The 18,354-nt window shown below is 46.4% G+C and overlaps 2 protein-coding genes across 3 annotated transcripts in view; one reads left to right on the top strand and one right to left on the bottom strand.

Moving 5' to 3' along the window:
* The window catches only part of NIPAL2 (NIPA like domain containing 2), a 434,384-nt gene that overhangs the window by 44,019 nt on the left and 372,011 nt on the right, over nucleotides 1–18,354 (top strand). For both annotated transcript variants that reach the window (XR_007772654.1, XM_050941138.1), the window contains exons 6-8: nucleotides 6,145–6,241; nucleotides 8,258–8,393; nucleotides 17,559–17,647. Coding sequence is in view for 1 of the 2 variants with exons in the window: in XM_050941138.1 (XP_050797095.1) it covers nucleotides 6,145–6,241; nucleotides 8,258–8,393; nucleotides 17,559–17,647 (322 nt within the window). In the remaining variant the exon portion in view is untranslated. The remainder of the gene's footprint in view (nucleotides 1–6,144; nucleotides 6,242–8,257; nucleotides 8,394–17,558; nucleotides 17,648–18,354) is intronic.
* Nucleotides 1–18,354, bottom strand: part of ERICH5 (glutamate rich 5) — an 801,722-nt gene that overhangs the window by 641,191 nt on the left and 142,177 nt on the right. The gene's annotated exons all lie outside the window — the stretch shown is intronic.

Genomic DNA, 18,354 nt, shown 5'->3' with positions numbered 1-18,354 from the left:
AAAATTCAAACAGAATTTGATTTAACCTGTGCAGGTGAAGCCTAGGACGACCTATGGTAGAAAATAGGCCTGATCCTCCATGCCACTGATTCAATGGAGTTGCCCCAGTTTTTTCGTCAATGTAACAGAATTATCAAGAAAGATTGAGGTCATGTTGTGGCTAACCGATGCTTCATCTCACTCAATCTCCCCATCACAAACTAGGAAAGCATGTTGAGGGAAATAGGTGACAGCATTATATATATGTATATATACATAAACATACACACAGAGAGAGAGGTAATATCACCCAGGATTTAGGTAAATTAATCTTGCCGATAGATGTGCTTACTAATGCAGTCTTTCTTCACATGAAAAGTGAATGCCTTAAAACTGCAACCACAACCCCATAATCTTCAATCAGTTTCTGTAGGCATTTAAGTGCAAAACCCACGTCCTAGAACAGTGGCCTCCAAAGTGAGGTGCGTGCGACAATCCATTGGGGGGTGCGGCCGGAGGAACACCACCGGGGGGGGAAAGAGGGCAGCCAAAGGACGGAGGGAACGAGCGAGCGGGGACGCAGCCCCCCCGCAGGCAGGGCCACTTGAAAGGCAGGGGCTTTAGGGGCTGCAGGGCCCTGGGCTAAGGGGGCCCCGGGGCCCTGCCCTGCAGCTCTAAAGCCCCTTTCAGAATGCGGCCCTGAGTCCTGCGGCCCCTGGAGGAGCAGGGCAGCCGCGCAGCCAGCGGCGGAAAGAAGCCACGCTTTCCCCTTCAAAGCTGGCTGGAGAGAAGCGGGGCTTTGAAGGGGAAAGCAGTGCTTTGACGGGGAAAGCGCAGCTTCTCTCTGGCCGCTGGCTGCGCGGCTGCCCCTATTCCTCCTGAGTCCTCCAGCCTGTATTCGTAGGGCCGCATTCCGAAAGGCGATTTAGAGCTGCAGGTCAGGGCCCTGGAGCCCCCTTAGCCCAGGGCCCTGCAGCCCCTAAAGCCCCTGCATTCCGGGTGACCCTGCCTGCCCAGGGGGACAGATCCCAGAATCGCAGCCATGGGGGCGGTGCCGCGATGTGCAGAGCCACCTGCACACCCCCTGCACCAAACAGGAGCTTCCCCAGGTAAATGCTCTGCACCTCCTGCCTGCCCCAGCCCTGAGCCTCCTTCCGCACCCCCCACCCTGAGGAGTGCTCTTTGTGAGAGCAAAAAAAGGGTTTTGTACTGTTAATAAATAAAATACAGTAAAAATTTTAAAAATATTGTTTATTTCATCTTTCTCTCATCCTTTTTTAATTTCTTTTTTTTGTATGTTTTATAATGTACATAATATATTAGTATAGTACTGCATGTATATAATTTATACATAAATAAATATACATATATGGGGGTGCGTGCTCAACATTTTTTTACTGATAGGGGTGCGCGATCAAAAAAGTTTGGCGACCACTGTTCTAGAATGTAATGTTGTAATTTGATTACCCTTGGGGCAGGAAAACACATTTTAAAAAAAAATTAATGGGAGAAGAAACCTAAAGGATGGGGTGCAGCAATCTTTTCCTTGGGAAAAAATTGAGACTTAGGATATGTCTACACTACAAACCTAAGTCGACCTATATGAGGTCAATTTACAATCACAGCAGTAATTACTGTGGTGGTGCATGTCGATACTGCCCTCCTTGCGTTGGTGGTGCGCATCCTCACCAGGAGCACTTCCACTGACCTAAGAGGGGCAGTGTGGGGAGCAGAGAGCCCAGTCTCTCAGCTCTGCTGGCAGTTCCCTGCCAGGATCCAGGCTGTCCCACATGCTCCCGGGCTCCTGGCGGGCTGCTCCCACCCCCCTCAGCTGCCCGTTTCCTGCTGGGCGACGGGGGAGCTCCCCAGGGCTTCTCGCCATCAGGGAATGGGAGGGAGCCGCTCAGAGCTTCTTGGCCTCCGATGCCCACTCCCCACCTGGAGCCAGGCAGCCTGGTCACTTTCATGGCTTGGTGAGCCATGAAAGGCAAGGCAAGGCTGCTGGGCTCCTGACAAGAAGTGGATCTGGGAGCTGGGTCAGAAGCTGCTCCTGCCTCTCGTTCTGGCTCCCAGCTGGGAGTGGGGGGAAGCCCGGCGTTTCTCGCCCTGGCTCCCAGACAGGAGCAGGGTCAAGCCCAGTTCAGGGGAGCAGGGTTTTTTTTGACAATTTCACAGCTCCTACGATGAAATTGACAAGAAAGCTGATCTAAGTAAAGCAATGTCTACACAGATATCATCTCTATGCCAACAGAGTAAGCCTTATGCCTCTCATGGAGATGGAGTTATTATGTTGGTGTAGTAGGGCACTTAGGGCTTGTCTACACTACCCACCAGATCGGCGGGCGGCGATCGATCCAGCAGGGGTCTATTTATCACGTCTATGACGTGATAAATCGACCGCTGAGCTCTCTACCATCGACTCCGGTGTGCCACCAGAATGAGAACCACAAGCGGAGTCGACAGGAGAGTGTCAGCTGTCCACTTACTGCGGTGAAGACACCGCAGTAAGTAGATCTAAGGATGTTGACTTTAGCTATGCTATTCACGTAGCTGATGTTCTGTATCTTAGACTGACCCCGCATGGTAACATAGACAAGCGAGTACAATGGTGAGAGGAAGGCTGCAGTGTGTACACTGACATAATTAAATCAGCATAAGCTGGCTTTCTAGTGTAAACCAGCCCTAAGAGCTGCAAGATTTGGATACTGTGGAGTTGGGTTCTCACTGTACTTTCTGTCCTCCCCAGAGTCTGTCACTATCCCAGCACACTGTCTGTGCTCTCTCTCTGTCCAAGCCCTTAGAGATGGTAGGGCATCCTGTGTATGAGGGAATGGGGCATTTGGAGCATCCTCAGGCTGCTACTTGTACCCCAGTGTGGGGTGAGGCTATCAGGGCTGCCAGCTTCCTGGTGCAGGGGTCTATGCTGAGCTGGCTGGCTGGAGCTCTGTTCCCTACTGGATGCTGCCTCCTGCTCTGCTCAGTTTCCTGGCCTCACGCATTTAGTGGTCATAATAGCAGTGGAGTGGAATAGAGTGGCCAGCAGAGCATGCTGTGACAGAGCTGCAGTCAGCTGGGCTGGGTGCTCAGCAAGAATTAGAGGTGGGGGCATCAGTGGAAGGCAAAAGGTTTGAAAGGAGACGACGTCCCTCTGAGTGCCCAACTTCCCCAATGCTTGTGCCTATGCATTTCCATGACTCTTCAGCATGTGGAATTCCCACTGACTCACATGGCAGTTCCACACACGCAGTACCTGCAGGATCAGGCCTGGAAGATACACGAGGGCGCTTGTGTCTCAGATGATCAGTCTGATGCTTCAAAGGAACAGAGGTAGCCATGCTTGTCCTGTTATACCTCCGAAATATAGGCAGATAGTCATCAGCAGGCCGTGCCTTCCTATGGCTCAGATCCCGAGTGCTCCGTGCAGCTGAGAAAGCAGGGTTTAAAGATGGCTTTAAGTCACTTTAATGCTCCTGCATCTTGGAACTATCTGGGGCCCTAAGGCAGTTGTCCCCAAACGTTTTTAAGTCCCCCCCACCCTTGTTCCTAATATAGTTTGACCACCCCTAGCCCCGAGAGCCATGGTCAGGGGCTGAGGCCAGGGGCCGCAGCTGAGAGCTGGGCCGCAGTTGGGCCAGGAGCCTGAGGCTGGGCCAGAGCGGAGCTGCAGGCAGAGCAGGGCTGCGTGCCGCTCTGTCTCCTCTTCCCATGGAGCCTGGCAGAGACCCCGCCACGATGCACTGAACATTGCTCCATGGTCCCCTAGGGGGGCTCTCCCCACAGTTTGGGGACCACTACCCTAAGGGCTGCATTAATTTATACCAGCTGCCAACAGCCCCAAGGGGCTGTTCGAGCCACCAGGTATTACTGGGGGTAAAAGAGCCCTGGCCACAGCCCCTGCACCAGCAACAGTGGAGGGAATGGAGAAGGAGCCACTATAGCAGCTACTAGGCCACCTGCCTGTTTCCCTATGGTAATACTCCCATAGTAGGTTAAGTCAGCTTTAGGCCAGGTTTGAGCTTCGGGGGTGCCATGGGAACTGTCCTAATGCAAGCCAGAATCTAGGCCTGCATTTCGACCCGTGAATCTGAACTCAGCTAAACTGACAGTAGAATAATTACTTGTTTATAGATGGGCTGCTGGCTGCCTGCCTCATTCTGTTACTCCCAAGAGCTGTTTCAGTCATTGCCTGATTTTTTCAGTACAGAAAGAAGGTTGAATGTTGACAGGTGACTAAAAATTCTGTTGCTGATAATAGCGAGGCTGTTTTCTGCAGCTAGTGATGTTACAGAAGTGTCACAGTCCTGGCAAGGGAGCAAGTGTTCCTGTGGGAACCTGTAAGAGCTAGCATTACCAGTGAAGCCAGTAAATTTAACTGTCAGTGTGGAAGATGGTGGTGACATAGATGAAGCGAGTCTGGACTGTGTACAGTGAACAGTGTGTCAGCATTACAGATGACCCGCAGGGCAGTCTCTGTTGGTGTGTCACTGAGTTTTGCCAGTGTACCTTCTGTCATGGACCGTGACAGGTAGGTGGGTAGCCAGTGACTGAAGATCATTGCATAGCTATAATCTGAATGGCAGAAAGTTTGGACATGAAGATAGCGCTAGCTAAGGTTTTGTTGACTGAGACAGACGAAAAGGGCAAAGAGGAAAGAAGCTAATGCAGTCAGATACTATGGTGATGGTCACTGTAGAAAAATTGAGCTACAAGTAGATAATGTTCTGCTTCAGGCTAGCTCTCTACTCTTTAGCCCTGGGATTATATATTTGGGGGTGCCTGTATTGATAATCCCTCGCTCATGTGGGTACCTTTGCTGTCCCAGAAAAACAAACTTTGTTTTAATCTTCTCAGTGCTCAGTGAAAGCAAACAGACTCATCAAGAGCAAAAGAAAAGAAATGAGAAAGTTAACTTGAAACGTATCTTAGGAGCAGGAAAGATTTATAAGAACAATTATTTGTTAACTCAATTGACTGGAGATAAGGTTACTGTGACGTTCCCCTCGGGTGTTGTCTGGACTGGTGAGCTGCTAGGTCACTCCAGTCCTTGACTCTGGGAGCCAGCCTTACCCTGCTCTGCTGTGAGAACCCTCACTCCTGGCACAGCGTCTGGCATGTTTAAGCTGCTCCCAGCAACTTGTAAGTGAATGACACTAGCCAATGTCTCTGGTCTCACACACAACCCTAGGAAGCTCCATCTTGCAGTGTCCAGTTGTGCCCACTGAATGCTGCAAACTTATATGATTTAATTAAGAAATTGATATGTACCCGGCTTGTTATCCCAAGGGGAGCCTCTGACACACTTCAAACCAAACGCACTCTTCAGGTAGAATAAACAAACAAATTTATTAACTATAAAGATAGATTTTAAGTGATTATAAGTCAAAGCATAAAAGGTCAGATTTGATCAAATGAAATAAAAGCTGATCTTAACATGTTCAATGTCCTTACAAACTTGGATGCTTTTCACCACAGGCTGGCTGATTGCTCCTCAGTCAGATTCTGCCCTTTGATCAGTGCTTTAGTTGCTTGGTGTGGTGTCTGTAGATGTAGGTGGAAGAGAGAGAGAGCATGGCAAATGTCTCTTCCTTTTATCATGTCCTTTCTTCCCTCTTGGCCTTGCTCCACCTCCCACTTCAGAGTCAGGTGAGCATAATCTCATTGCAGTTCCAAACTGACCAAAGGAAGGGAGGTGACTCCATCGAGAATCTAACAGATTCTGTTGTTGCTGCCTAGGCAAGTGTTTTTTGTTCCTGTGAGGCTGAGCTGGGTTTGCCCCATACCTGCCCTGATGAGGTGTGAACTGCCTCTCTGCTCTTGGAGAGTTTTCGCCTGCGCTTATTTTAAGCCATGAGGATACATTTTCAGCCTCATAACTACATACATGAAATTATAACCTGTAACAATTACTGTAACATCACTATAACAACCATGCTCAGTGCATCATAAGCCTTCCGAAGACACCCTACATGACAAACTTTGCATTGGATACCACACAATCATTTTACAAGGATGAGCGTCCCAGTTACCTTTTAGTAGAAGAAGTTTAATAAAGCAATCCTCCCTTGAACTGTTTGAACAGAGTAGATCAATGTGACATTTTAAAGACTATGAATGAAGCATTTATTATATTGTTTACAGCTTAACGTTTCTTGCCTTTTTTTCCAGATCTTAGAAATAATAATATTCTGCATTCTTCTGTATTTCTACGAAAGAAAGGATGTGAAGCACATTGTGGTTTTGTTAATGATGGTAGCACTACTAGGTAAGAACATATTATTCTGTTTGTATAATATTCCTCTCTCTCTCACTTGACCACTCTCGGTCACTCGGTTCCCTGTGTTAGCTTATGTCAGTGCTGTGTTTAAAAGGACAATCTGAAGGGGAATCCTTAGGTTTTTACATGGCTTCAATGAAATCTCTTTCTAACAAGCAAAGCCAGTTACTCAACAAACTTTATATGCCTATTGCTAGTACTGTTTGGTTTTATAGATTTGCAGTTTGATTCTGTGTGAATCTGACTTGTGCATGGATATTCCAAGGCTTTTTGTCTCTAACATTTAAAGTAATCCTTTATCATTAGCTCCCTGGAAGAATGAATTACAGAGACTGTTGAAACTCCATATGTCTACAACATATTTTGGTGACTAGGACTAGCCGAGGAAAACAAATCACTAATTTAAAAACAAAAACAAAAAACCTCTTAACCACTCTGTTTGTGTGCATTTCTTCAGTGTAACTGCCTGGGAACTTCTGCCTGCATTCCTCTACTCCCACCTATATATGAATATTTTTTTTCCAGAACTGAAGCCTTAATAAATGCAACATATTTTACTATACTGCCTTTTTAGATATGTATTCAGACTTTAGTTGTCCACTAAACTTAGTCAGAGATTGCCATTTGCTTTAACCTCTGCCTAAGTATTCCCCAAAAAATCCACTTAACACTTATTGTCCCCAAAATCCATTCTTGTCTTGTACATTTGCAGTGTAGTTCTTTGAATCCCCAGGCTTTACATCTCCCCTGGAGAGTTTACGTACAATCCCGGCCCACAAGAATACATAAATCATTCATTTAATACAGTGGACCTCAAAGGTACTTAAACGTAATTTGATTGGGTCTCCCAAGGATGCGATGGGATGTTGCCATGTCTGTCACACTATCATGACAAATCTCTTCACCTTTCAGCAATCCAGCCGTCATCTGGAAGGTCAGAACAAGCAATTTTTACTTTAACATTTTATTTTCAAATAAAACTCCCAATTTCTACATGCTACCCTGTAACTGACTGAGATTTTTAACCCCACACATCACCATGATGGTTTGTTGGGTTTTTTTGTATCATAGTCATTATGGGCCAGAAATTTAAGGATTCCCTTTGCTCACTTTGAGTCCTACCTTAAACAATCCCATTGATTTCAATAGGACTGTTCGAGAAGTAAGGTGCTACTCAAGGGGAGCAAAGGAAATCCTTGAATTTGGCCCTAATGGTGAAATTCAAATAGGCCACCACAAGGCCTATGCACCACTTAAACCCCATGTGAGCTGCCAGAGGTGCTCTAAGCAAAATACTTGAAACAGAACCCCAGATTTGAATCCCTTCCCCCGCCCTCCTGTCCAGAATGTTGGGAAGTTCTGAACTGTATGTCAGTATGAATTTTGTACCTGGGGGCTATCCCGTAATCGGGCAAATTGGAACTTTGGAACTGAACTTCTTGGAGAACCTGGAATTAGATCCAAGTGGTGGGGCCTTGTCCCCTGCTATTAATTACTTTCCTTTAGTGTGACGAGTGCACTGTTAACTCCTCTCATCTTGCCACCCCATATGTTTTGAATTTGTTCTATTTTCTGTGTGGTTATTGTAACCTCCACAACTGAGCTTCAGCAGCAAGGGCTGGGGCAAATCAAGAGCCTATGCCAGAGGGAAAGCATGAGTGCCTTTTAGTCTAGCCATCTGCACCTTTACTAGCTCAGGTGATGAGGAAGCCTGATTCTGCTCTCTGAACTGGTAGTACGTCATGCTGCAACGCTTCTCCTCCTGTGCTGGCCTGAAGATTGCTGCTCAGTTTCCTTTAAAGCAAGCCCTGTTTGTGGTTATGTGCATTTCAAACCTTTTATTGGTTTAAAAAGAAAATCAGAAGAAGGGTTAAAAACATAACTAACTTTTTAAATAGCCTGCTGATCAATATGTCTTTCTGCAGCACTAACGCTCTGGGGTAAAGGCTAATAATTCTACCTTGTTAACATCTCTGTCTCTCTCTCTCTCTCTCTCTCTTCCAGCATCATTGACTATCATTTCAGTAAAGGCTGTGGCAGGCATGATAACATTCTCTGCAAAGGGCAAAATGCAGCTGACATACCCCATTTTCTATATCATGTTCATTATTATGGTGACATCTTGTGTTTTCCAAGTCAAGTAAGTTAGTTTTTGCTAACCTTTCTATCCATTTATCTGCTGGTTTTGCTAATTACTGGTGCATATTGACTCCTGGTGTGAATAACAGTTAAACACACCCATTGCCTTCACTAATTTTTTTTTTAATTTCATTTATTTATTTATTTATTTATTTATTTATACATACTTTATTTCTCATTGGATGATTTCACTTGGATTTATTATAGTGGTGCCTTCTTCTCTTATTAACAAACAATTCAGGTTCGTTCGAAATGCATGTTTATTTTTCTCATGGTTCTTAAACCCAACTGTGAAGTTAAACTTGCTATTTTCCTGATACTTTCTTCCCGTTACTTTGTCATGCAGCTTTTAGACCCATTGCTAATAACCAATTCATCTAATAGCCAATGCGCTTTCAGTAACTTTGTCCTAAATTTAGAAAGGGAATTATTTTTCCCCCTGTGTCCTGGTCTACACTACAGAATTAATTCAGTGTAACTACAAATAATCCACCCCTGAACAACATAGAATCATAGAATATCAAGGTTGGAAGGGACCTCAGGAGGTCATCTAGTTGAACCCCATGCTCAAAGCAGGACCAATCCCCAACTAAATCATCCCAGCCAGGGCTTCGTCAAGCCTGACCTTAAAAACCTCTAAGGAAGGAGATTCCACCACCTCCCTAGGTAACCCATTCCAGTGCTTTACCACCTTCCTAGTGAAAAAGTTTTTCTTAATATCCAACCTAAACCTCCCCCACTGCAACTTGAAACTGTTACTCCTTGTTCTGTCATCTGGTACCTCTTTGGAATCCCCTTTCAGATAGCTGAAAGCAGCTATCAAATCCCTCCTCATTCTTCTCTTCTGCAGACTAAACAATCCCAGTTCCCTTAGCCTATCCTCATTAGTCAAGTGCTCCAGCGCCCTAATCATTTTTGTTGCCCTCCACTGGACTCTTTCCATTTTTTCCACATCCTCCTTGTAGTCCGTTCATCCAGCCCATACTAGTTTAACTTGCCAGCAAGAATACTGTGGAAGACCGTATCAAAAACTTTGCTAAAGTCAAGGAATAACACATCCACTGCTTTCCCCTTATCCACAGAGCCAGTTATCTCTTCATAGAAGGCAATTAGGTTAGTCAAGTATGACTTGCACTTGGTGAATCCATGCTGACTGTCAGGGCTGGCTCCAGGCACCGGGCTGGCTCCAGACACCAGCCTGGGGCGGTACATGCTAAGAGGCAGCATTCCGTCCATTCTTGGAGCGGCACAGTCCAGGCGGGCTTTTTTTTTTTTTTTTTTTTTTTCTGTTTTGGCAGTTCGGGTGGCAGCAGTCCAAGCCACTTTTTTTTTGGCTTGGTGTGGCAAAAATGGTAGAGGCAGCCCTGATCACTTTCCTTTCCTCTAAGTGCATCAGAATTGATTCCTTGAGGACCTGCTCCATGATTTTTCCAGGGGCTGAGGTGAGGCTGACTGGCCTGTAGTTCCCCAGATCCTTCTCCTTCCCTTTTTTAAAGATTGGCACTACATTAGCCTTTTTCCAGTCATCTGGGACCTCCCCCGCTCACCATGAGTTTTCAAAGATAGTGGCCAATGGCTCTGCAATCACATCCGCAATCCAACCTAAGCACCAATTGTCATAGTATAATTCCCAAATCTGGACCTTAGCATCCAGGATATGGGTACTAGCATAAAGTCCTCTAAGCTTAATTACCAGCTTAGATTCTGTAGCGCTGCCACAATCAGGAATTTTTAGGGCCTGATACCCTCTGGTCCCCCCAAAACCTTCCCGGGGACCCCAAGACCCAGATTCCTTGAGTCTCACAACAAAGGGAAATAAACCATTCCCTCCCACCTCTTTAACTCCTCCCAGATCTTTCCTGCCTGGGTACACTAGGAGATACCGTGAATCAATTCCTTGAAACACAACACAGAGAGATCAAGTTTCTCTCTCTCCCCCTCACCCAGAGGCAATACAGATTCAAGCTCCGTGAATCTAACACAAAGAGCAAATTTACCTTTCCCGCCCTGCTTCCCCCTCACCCAGAGGCAATACAGACTCAAGCTGCGTGAATCTAACACAAAGAGGAAATTTATCCTTCCCTTCTCCCCACGAATTCCCTGGTATATACAGACTCACTTCCTTTGAGCCTTAACTAGGAGAGAAAAATCAAACAGGTCTTAAAAGCAAAACTTTTAATAAAAAAGAAAGAAAAAAGTAGAAGGTTTATCTCTGCACTTTAGATGGTAAAAAGTTACAGGGTCTTTCAACTTATAAACAATAGAAAGAAACTTTCTCCAGCAGAAACACAATTTAAGCTACTTCTAGCAAGTACACATATGCAAATGGAAAAGAACAAATTAAAAGACTATGACCGCCTTTTCTTACTTACAATTCTGAACAGATAAGAGACTGTAGCAGGGAGATTGGCAGAAACCTGGTTGCACCTCTAGCCCCATCCAGGACCCAGAGAGAACAAAGCCAAACCCAAAACCCACAAACAAAGGCTTCCCTCCACGAGATTTGAAAGTATCTTGTCTCCTGATTGGTCCTCTGGTCAGGTGTTTGCAGGTCACTGTTTGTTAACCCTTTATAGGTGAAAGAGACATTAACTCTTAGCTATCTGTTTATGGCACCAGTGTAGACAGTGCTATTGTAACCCACACACCTTCTGGGTGTGGTCCCATCTAGTGAGAGAGAGAGAGACAGACAGACAGACTGCTCTGCAGCCTTACTAAGAGCCAGCTTTTACCTTATGCAGTAGAGGCTCATGCACTAAGCTCCAGAGGGCCCAGGTCCAATGGACTAAGCTACAGAGGGCCCAGGTCTGATCCCACCCACCACTGACCGGAGTCTGTCAGAGTTACTCTATCTCGGTGAAAGAACTTCTCACAGAGGTGGATTAACTGAACCGACAGAAGAACCTCTCTCCCTTCAGCTAAGAGGGTCTTCATTAAAGTGCAACAGCTGCATCAATGCAGCATTTTAAGCATGGATTTATGTGCCTTTAGATTTATGTTCACCTTTTGTCCTAAGGTGGAAACAATAGATCGGGGTAGGCAACCTATGGCACATGTGCCAAAGGTGGCACGTGAGCTGATTTTCAGTGGCACTCACGCTGCCTGGGTCCTGGCCACCAGTCCGGGGGTCCCTGCATTTTAATTTAATTTTAAATGAAGCTTCTTAAACATTTTAAAAACTTTATTTACTTTACATTCAACAATAGTTTAGTTATATATTATAGACTTATAGAAAGACACCTTCTAAAAAACATTAAAATGTATTACTGGCACGCAAAACCTTAAATTAGAGTGAATAAATGAAGACTCAGCACACCACTTCTGAAAGGTTGCCGACCCCTGCGTTACAGACTTCAGCCACAGGAGAGTTGGGGCTGGAGCTGCGGGGGAGTTAGGGCTCCAGGTGGAGTGAAGGGTGTCAGGGCTCCTGACCCTTGGGAGCACCAGGACTCAGGGCTTTAGACTTGGGGTGGGGGTCGGGGCTTTAGCTACAGGGGGAGTGCTAGGGCTGAAACCAGCGTTCCCCTCATAGCTAAAGCCCTGAGCCAGGCAACCCCCACGGGGCTGAAGTTGGCAACCGATTCGCAGGGCTGAAGCCTCAAGCTCCTGTGCCCCCAGGGGGCTGAAGCCAGGAACAGAGCCCCAGAGTTATGGACACCTCGGGAATGGAGGTTGTCCATAACTCTGAAATGGTCCATAACACTGAACAAGACATTACAGCAGGGGTAGGCAACCTATGGTACGTGTGCCGAAGGCGGCACGCGAGCTGATTTTCAGTAGCACTCACACTGCTCAGGTCTTGGCCACCGATCTGGGGGCTCTGCATTCTAATTTAATTTTAAATGAAGCTTCTTAAACATTTAAAAAACCTTATTTACTTTACATACAACAATAATTTAGTTATATATTAGAGCCTTATAGAAAGACACCTTTTTAAAACATTAAAATGTATTACTGGCACACGAAACCTTAAATTAGAGTGAATAAATGAAGACTCGGCACACCACTTCTGAAAGGTTGCTGACCCCTGCAATAGATGGTCCTCCCATCCCCTTCAGCTAAATCTGCATACTGTGTTTTGCCTCTGAGAAATTTGTGCCTGAAGTGCAAGCGTGGTATGGCTGAGCCATAGTTAACTTTTGGAGAGCACTCTGCAAAATCAGGATTTTTCCTGCTGGGCTCTGGCCTGCTAAGTGATCATTTTATTGCTGCCACTGGAGACTGCTGCTGCCATCAGCAATGTAAAATAGAACTCCCAGCTGAATGGAGAATCCATTCTCTTTATCCTTGTCCCTATGCTTCTGGTGCAGATTGCACCATTCAGTGCTCTCTGCTCCAAATTCGGAATGTTTGTTTTCATTGTTTTTAATGAAATAGCCAGCCTAGCACTCTAGTGGCAGCACTATCATAGCGGAATCAGGATTCCCTTTGGAGAAAGCCCATGCATCATTCTGCAGTGACTCTGGAACTCCCTGTCACAGACTGTAGAGTAGTTTACACCCAGCTCTTTGCTGGGAGAAGAGCTCAGGGCATTTAAGAGAGGAAATAGAGCTTGGTAAATGGGAAGCTGCTGAATGATTCTCTTCTCCTTCCGCAGGTTTGGGTTTGTTTGTTTGTTTGTTTTCCTTCCTTCACTTGGTCAAAACTCAAACAAAGGCAAAACGTGGCCTCTTTGCTTCCTGGGCCCAATATCTGTCTTCTCCCATTCCACTTGAGCAGACCTTTCAAAAGCAGACAGTGCTGTTACTCTTGACTCCCCGCTCCCCCCCATTTTACTTAGATCTCTCACCAAGTTTGTTTATTTTACAGATTCTTCAGAACTCAGAACAGCTTTTGTTATATCTTTTGGGGACTTGCTGCTAAGCATCAGCATCTATGTTTCGGTCCCTGAGACTAAGATTGTTGCAAACGAGAGAAAATAATGAGGTGTTTTCAGTGACTTCAAAATCCTGACTGTCCGGTGGATATGTAGGATTTCTTTATTTTTAAAGCACCATGGAGACTGCTCAACAGTCACTAAAATAACCTTGCAATTACTTTAATGGCTAAAACAGATCAGAGTTTGGATTTTTACTGTTCACATATATCGTACCAATGAAACGTTTAAGCACAGTTCTTTTTATAGGTTTCTAAAACACTCTGCCGTCTCTTAATATTTCTTTCTGTTTCAAATGCATTGTTGGCAGGATACAGCATGTGGGGGGTGCAGTGACACTGAATTTACAAAGATACATTCCAGTGTTCACAGGCATGATTCATAATCTTATGGGTAGATATGGATGTGGCAGGTTGTAATACTTCTGCCTGAGACCTTCATTCTCCTTCAACATGATGAATTGCTCTGTTTTTGTTACTGGATTAAATAGACCATGAAGGTTGGTGTAAGAACACATACATCCAAGCGTTGTCCTACACGTCCTTGAATAGTGCACAACCCTGTTGCACTCCAGCTGAGGCTACGGGTGAGGTTCTGTGTTGTGCTTCTGAGAGGTGCCACACTGAACATGTAGCTTAAAGGGAGGAGGGACTAAGGTAACTGTAAATCACCTTTTTGTGCCTTCCCAACTCTGGGCTGCTCTGGGAGCCAACATGGCCCCTAGTGTAAATGAGATGATCGTCCGTAGCTACTAAACTACAGCAGCCTGTCCCCAGCTGCCTGTGGGGAGCAGTGCTGCCCAAAATCTCGATGGTGCTATGTACTGTGGCCTCACCCTGATGCCTGCCATGACCTCTGCATCAGTGCTCGGGTTTGGGCTAGGGTGACCAGGTGTCCAGTTTCGGTCAAAACACCCAGTGAAAAAGGGACCCTGACGGCTCTGGTCAGCACTGCCAACCAGACCATTAAAAGTCTGGTGGGCAGTGCTGCGGAGCTAAGGCAGGCTACTTCCTATCTGTGATGGCTCTACGCTGCGCCCTGGAAGGGGCCAGCAGGTCCAGCTCCTAGGCGGGGGGGAGGGGCACAGGACTCCGTGTGCTGCCCTCACCCCGAGCACCCAATCCACACTCCCATTTGCTGGGAACTGAGGCCAATGGCAGCTGCAGGGGCAGTGCCTGCAGAGCCACCTGCCATGCCTGCTCCTGGGAGCCAGACCTGCTGCTGGCTGCTTCCAGGGTGCAGCACGGAGTCAGGACAGGCAGGAAGCTTGCCTTAGCCCCCCCATACTGCGCTGCTGACTGAGAACCGCTGGAAGTAAGCCCATGCCCCAACCCCCTACCCCAGCCCTGAGCCCTCCCCCAAACCCTGAGCCCCATCCTACACCCCAAGCCCCTCATCCCCTGCCCTACACCAGAGCCTGCACCCTTAGCCCAGAGCCCATACCCCCCCTGCACCCCAACCTTCTTCCCCAGCCCAGAGTCCCTTCCCATACACTGAACCCCTCTGCCCCACCCCCCCAGCCTGGAGCCTCCTCCTGAACCCCAAACCCCTCAACCCTGGCCCCATCCCAGAGCCCTCATCCCCTCCTACAGCCCAACGCCCTGTCCCCGGCTGTAGCCCCCTCCCGTACCCTGAACCCCTAATTTCTGGCCAAACCCTGGAGCCCGCACCCTCAGTTAAAGCCCTCACCCCTTATTGCACCCCAGCCCAGTGAAAGTGAGTGAGGGTGACGGACAGCCAGCCACCGAGGGAGGGGGAATGTAGTGAGTAGGGGGCAGGGCCTCAGGGAAGGAGGTGTAGTCTAGGAGAAGGGGCAGGGCTAGGGTATTCAGTTTTGTGCAATTAGAAAGTTGGCAGTCCTAGTGAGGGCCCTCAGCAGACAGCCCGTGGCTGTTTACCTCTGACATAGGGAAGGAGGTATTCTTCCCTGTCAGAATCTGTGGCTTTTTAAGCCCTTTATTCAGAGTACAGGAGCTGGAACAGGGGTGAGAGTTTTGCATGATGTGTGGGCACAAGTCAAGTTAAACGTTAAGGTTAAATACCATAAAAAGGGCAGGATTTGGGTGCTTTACTGGAGGTGGCATGGTTTGTCCTGAACGTGCTGGTGGGTTTCGTGAGCTCCTTTCTCCTGCTCTGATGCTGACTTTTGTCTTTGGGGATAGTAGGTGCTTGTACACTTTGACACTCTGGCAACTATTTCCCAGCTGTGATTGCACATGCTCCTCCTCCCACCTATCTTTGAAGGCAGTTAGCTCCGGACGGGTCCATGCAAATGCATGAGGCCTGTATGATCGCTCTTTTAAATTTTCTCCAAAAAGTTGTGCGTCTCTGAGAAATGGTAGTTGCTTGCTATCAAAGTGGCTTGCAAATGGGGCCTGTGTGGATTTGCCAAAGCTGTTTAAACAGAGGATTGGTTTCCAGGCATGCTGACCCCCACAGAGAGGTCAATTCTACAATGACTGGTGCAGTGTGGGATAGTAATAGGAGGACTGTTCACTTATATAAGAAGTGGGATGCATCCACTGGAGCTAAATTGATTTAACTGCCACCAAAATAGAGGTGGTATTTGCAAAATGGCTTCATTAAATAAATGCAAATCCAGTGATCTTGCAATGGGAGATGTGTGTGAACACATGCCAGCTCCCACCAAAATAAGGAGAGTTATACTAACTTCTGTGTGGAGAGCAGGCCTTATTCCTCTGCACTAAATGGAATAAAGGCTCAAATCTCCTGCTTGCTTCCTTGCTCAGAAACATAATCTCTCCCACAGTATTCTTGCCAGCAAGTTAAAAAAAAGTATGGATTGGATGAATGGACTATAAGGTGGATAGAAAGCTGGCTAGATTGTCAGGCTCAACGGGTAGTGATCAATGGCTCCATGGCTAGTTGGCAGCTGATATCAAGCAGAGTGCCCCACGGGTCAGTCCTGGAGCCAGTTTTGTTCAATATCTTCATTAATGATCTGGAGGATGGCATGGACTGTACCTCAGCAAGTTTGCAGGTGACACTAAACTGGGAGGAGTGGTAGATACGCTGGAGGGTAGGGATAGGATACAGAGGGACTTAGACAAATTAGAGGATTGGGTCAAAAGAAATCTGATGAGGGTCAACAAGGACAAGTGCAGAGTCCTGCACTTAGGACAGAAGCATCCCATGCACTGCTACAGGCTGAGGACGGACTGGCTAAGGAGCAGTTCTGCAGAAAAGGACCTGGGCATTACAGTGGATGAGAAGCTGGATATGAGTCAGTAGTGTGCCCTTGTTGCCAAGAAAGCTAATGGCATATTGGGCTGCATTAGTAGGAGCATTGCCAGCAGATCAAGGGAAGTGATTATTCCCCTCTATTCGTCACCGGTGAGGCCACATCTGGAGTATTGCGTCCAGTTTTGGGTCCCCCACTACAGAAGAGATGTGGACAAATTGGAGAGAGTCCAGTGGAGGGCAATGACTTACCAGGAGAGGCTGAGGGAACTGGGCTTGTTTAGTCTGCAGAAGAGAAGAGTGAGGGGGGATTTGATAGCAACCTTCAACTACCTGAAGCGGGATTCCAAAGGGAAGGAGTTAGGCTGTTCTCAGTGGTGGCCGATGACAGAAGAAGGAGCAATGATCTCAAGTTGCAGTGGGGGAGGTCTAGGTTGGATATTAGGAAACACTGTTTCACTAGGAGGGTGGTGAAGCACTGGAATGAGTTGCCTAGGGAGGTGGTGGAATCTCCATCCTTAGAGGTTTTTAAGGCCCGGCTTGACAAAGCCCTGGCTGGGATGATTTAGTTGGTGTTGGACCTGCTTTGAGCAGGGAGTTGGACTAGATGACCTCCTGAGAGCTCTTCCAACCCTAATCTTCTATGATTCTATCCCAGGTATAATGGCCCGATGCAAAGCCCAGTCAGTGGAAAGATTCCTGTTGATTTTGGTGGGCTTTGGATCAAGCTCTTAAAAAGGGGAAGAGGGTGGGTGTCTGAAGAGACAAAAACTTAAGCCTCCTCATGCTAATCAGCATTTAGCTATGTGTCCCCAGGCTAGGTCTTAGTCCTGCTAATAGGCAGGAATAATTTGGCAGTCATACAACGTTACTCTCATTGATTCAGAGTTGGATTTCCTGTGCTCAACATCTTTTATCTTGCACTATTCATTTGTACTATGCGGGGTCAAAACCAGTATGCATAGCTGCTGCAGACACCAACTTGTCCTGCGCTGTTAGTTGTTTCGATGTGAAAGTATTACACCTATTACTACACTTAGTGCACAGCACACTTTGTATCCAAGAGATGTAATAACTCACTTCTTTTAGGTTCTTAAACCAAGCTATGCAGCTCTACAATGCAACAGTCGTTGTGCCGATTAACTTTGTGTTCTTCACCACCAGCGCCATCATTGCAGGTTTGTTTTTACTTTTTATCCAAACAAAAGCTCTTTCTAAATAGCAAATTGAATTCCGTTCTTTGAATCAGGAATGCAAACAAGTCACTTTTATCTTCAGGGAGAGAGCTTTATATAATATGATAGGTGTCTATTTTGAAAATGATCATAAGTTCAGAACTTTGAAATAAAATTAAATACCATCAGATTCTAGCTTTTCCAGTACAATACAGCCATGTACAGTTTATTCTGTTTTACTGGCTTATTAGGTACTGTCATTAGTATTAGCCTCCTCTGGAAGTGCCATAAATGTGTTTACCATGTGTACATTGGCGTCTCCATATCCTAGCTGGTAAAGTAATTGTAATAGTGTGGCAAGCTACTCAAATGACAGACAGCTGTGTTTTGTAGTAGTTTGTGTATTATATTTCAGAAGGCTGCATTCTAGGTTAAGTGAAGGAAATAAAATACTCCAAAGGCCTTTAAACCTTATAACGTTTTATTCTGGGTGAGAACTTTGAACTTGATCTCATTAAAAAGAGACTGAAAATCTTGGAAATTGTCTGCACTGAAAGAACAAGAGAGGAGAGAAAGACGAAAACGTCTACACTGAAAAAATATTCTGCCGCCCTGAGTCTCTGAGCCCAGGTCAGTTGGCTCAGGCTTGTGGGGCTAAATATAGTAGTGTGGACATTCGGGCTCGACCTGGAACCCCTTTGAAACCTGGC

This window comes from Gopherus flavomarginatus, chromosome 2, assembly GCF_025201925.1.
Source record: "Gopherus flavomarginatus isolate rGopFla2 chromosome 2, rGopFla2.mat.asm, whole genome shotgun sequence".
Taxonomy (NCBI): Eukaryota; Metazoa; Chordata; order Testudines; family Testudinidae; genus Gopherus; species Gopherus flavomarginatus.
Note: the sequence above shows the minus strand (reverse complement) of the source record. Positions and strands in the feature narration are given on the sequence as shown.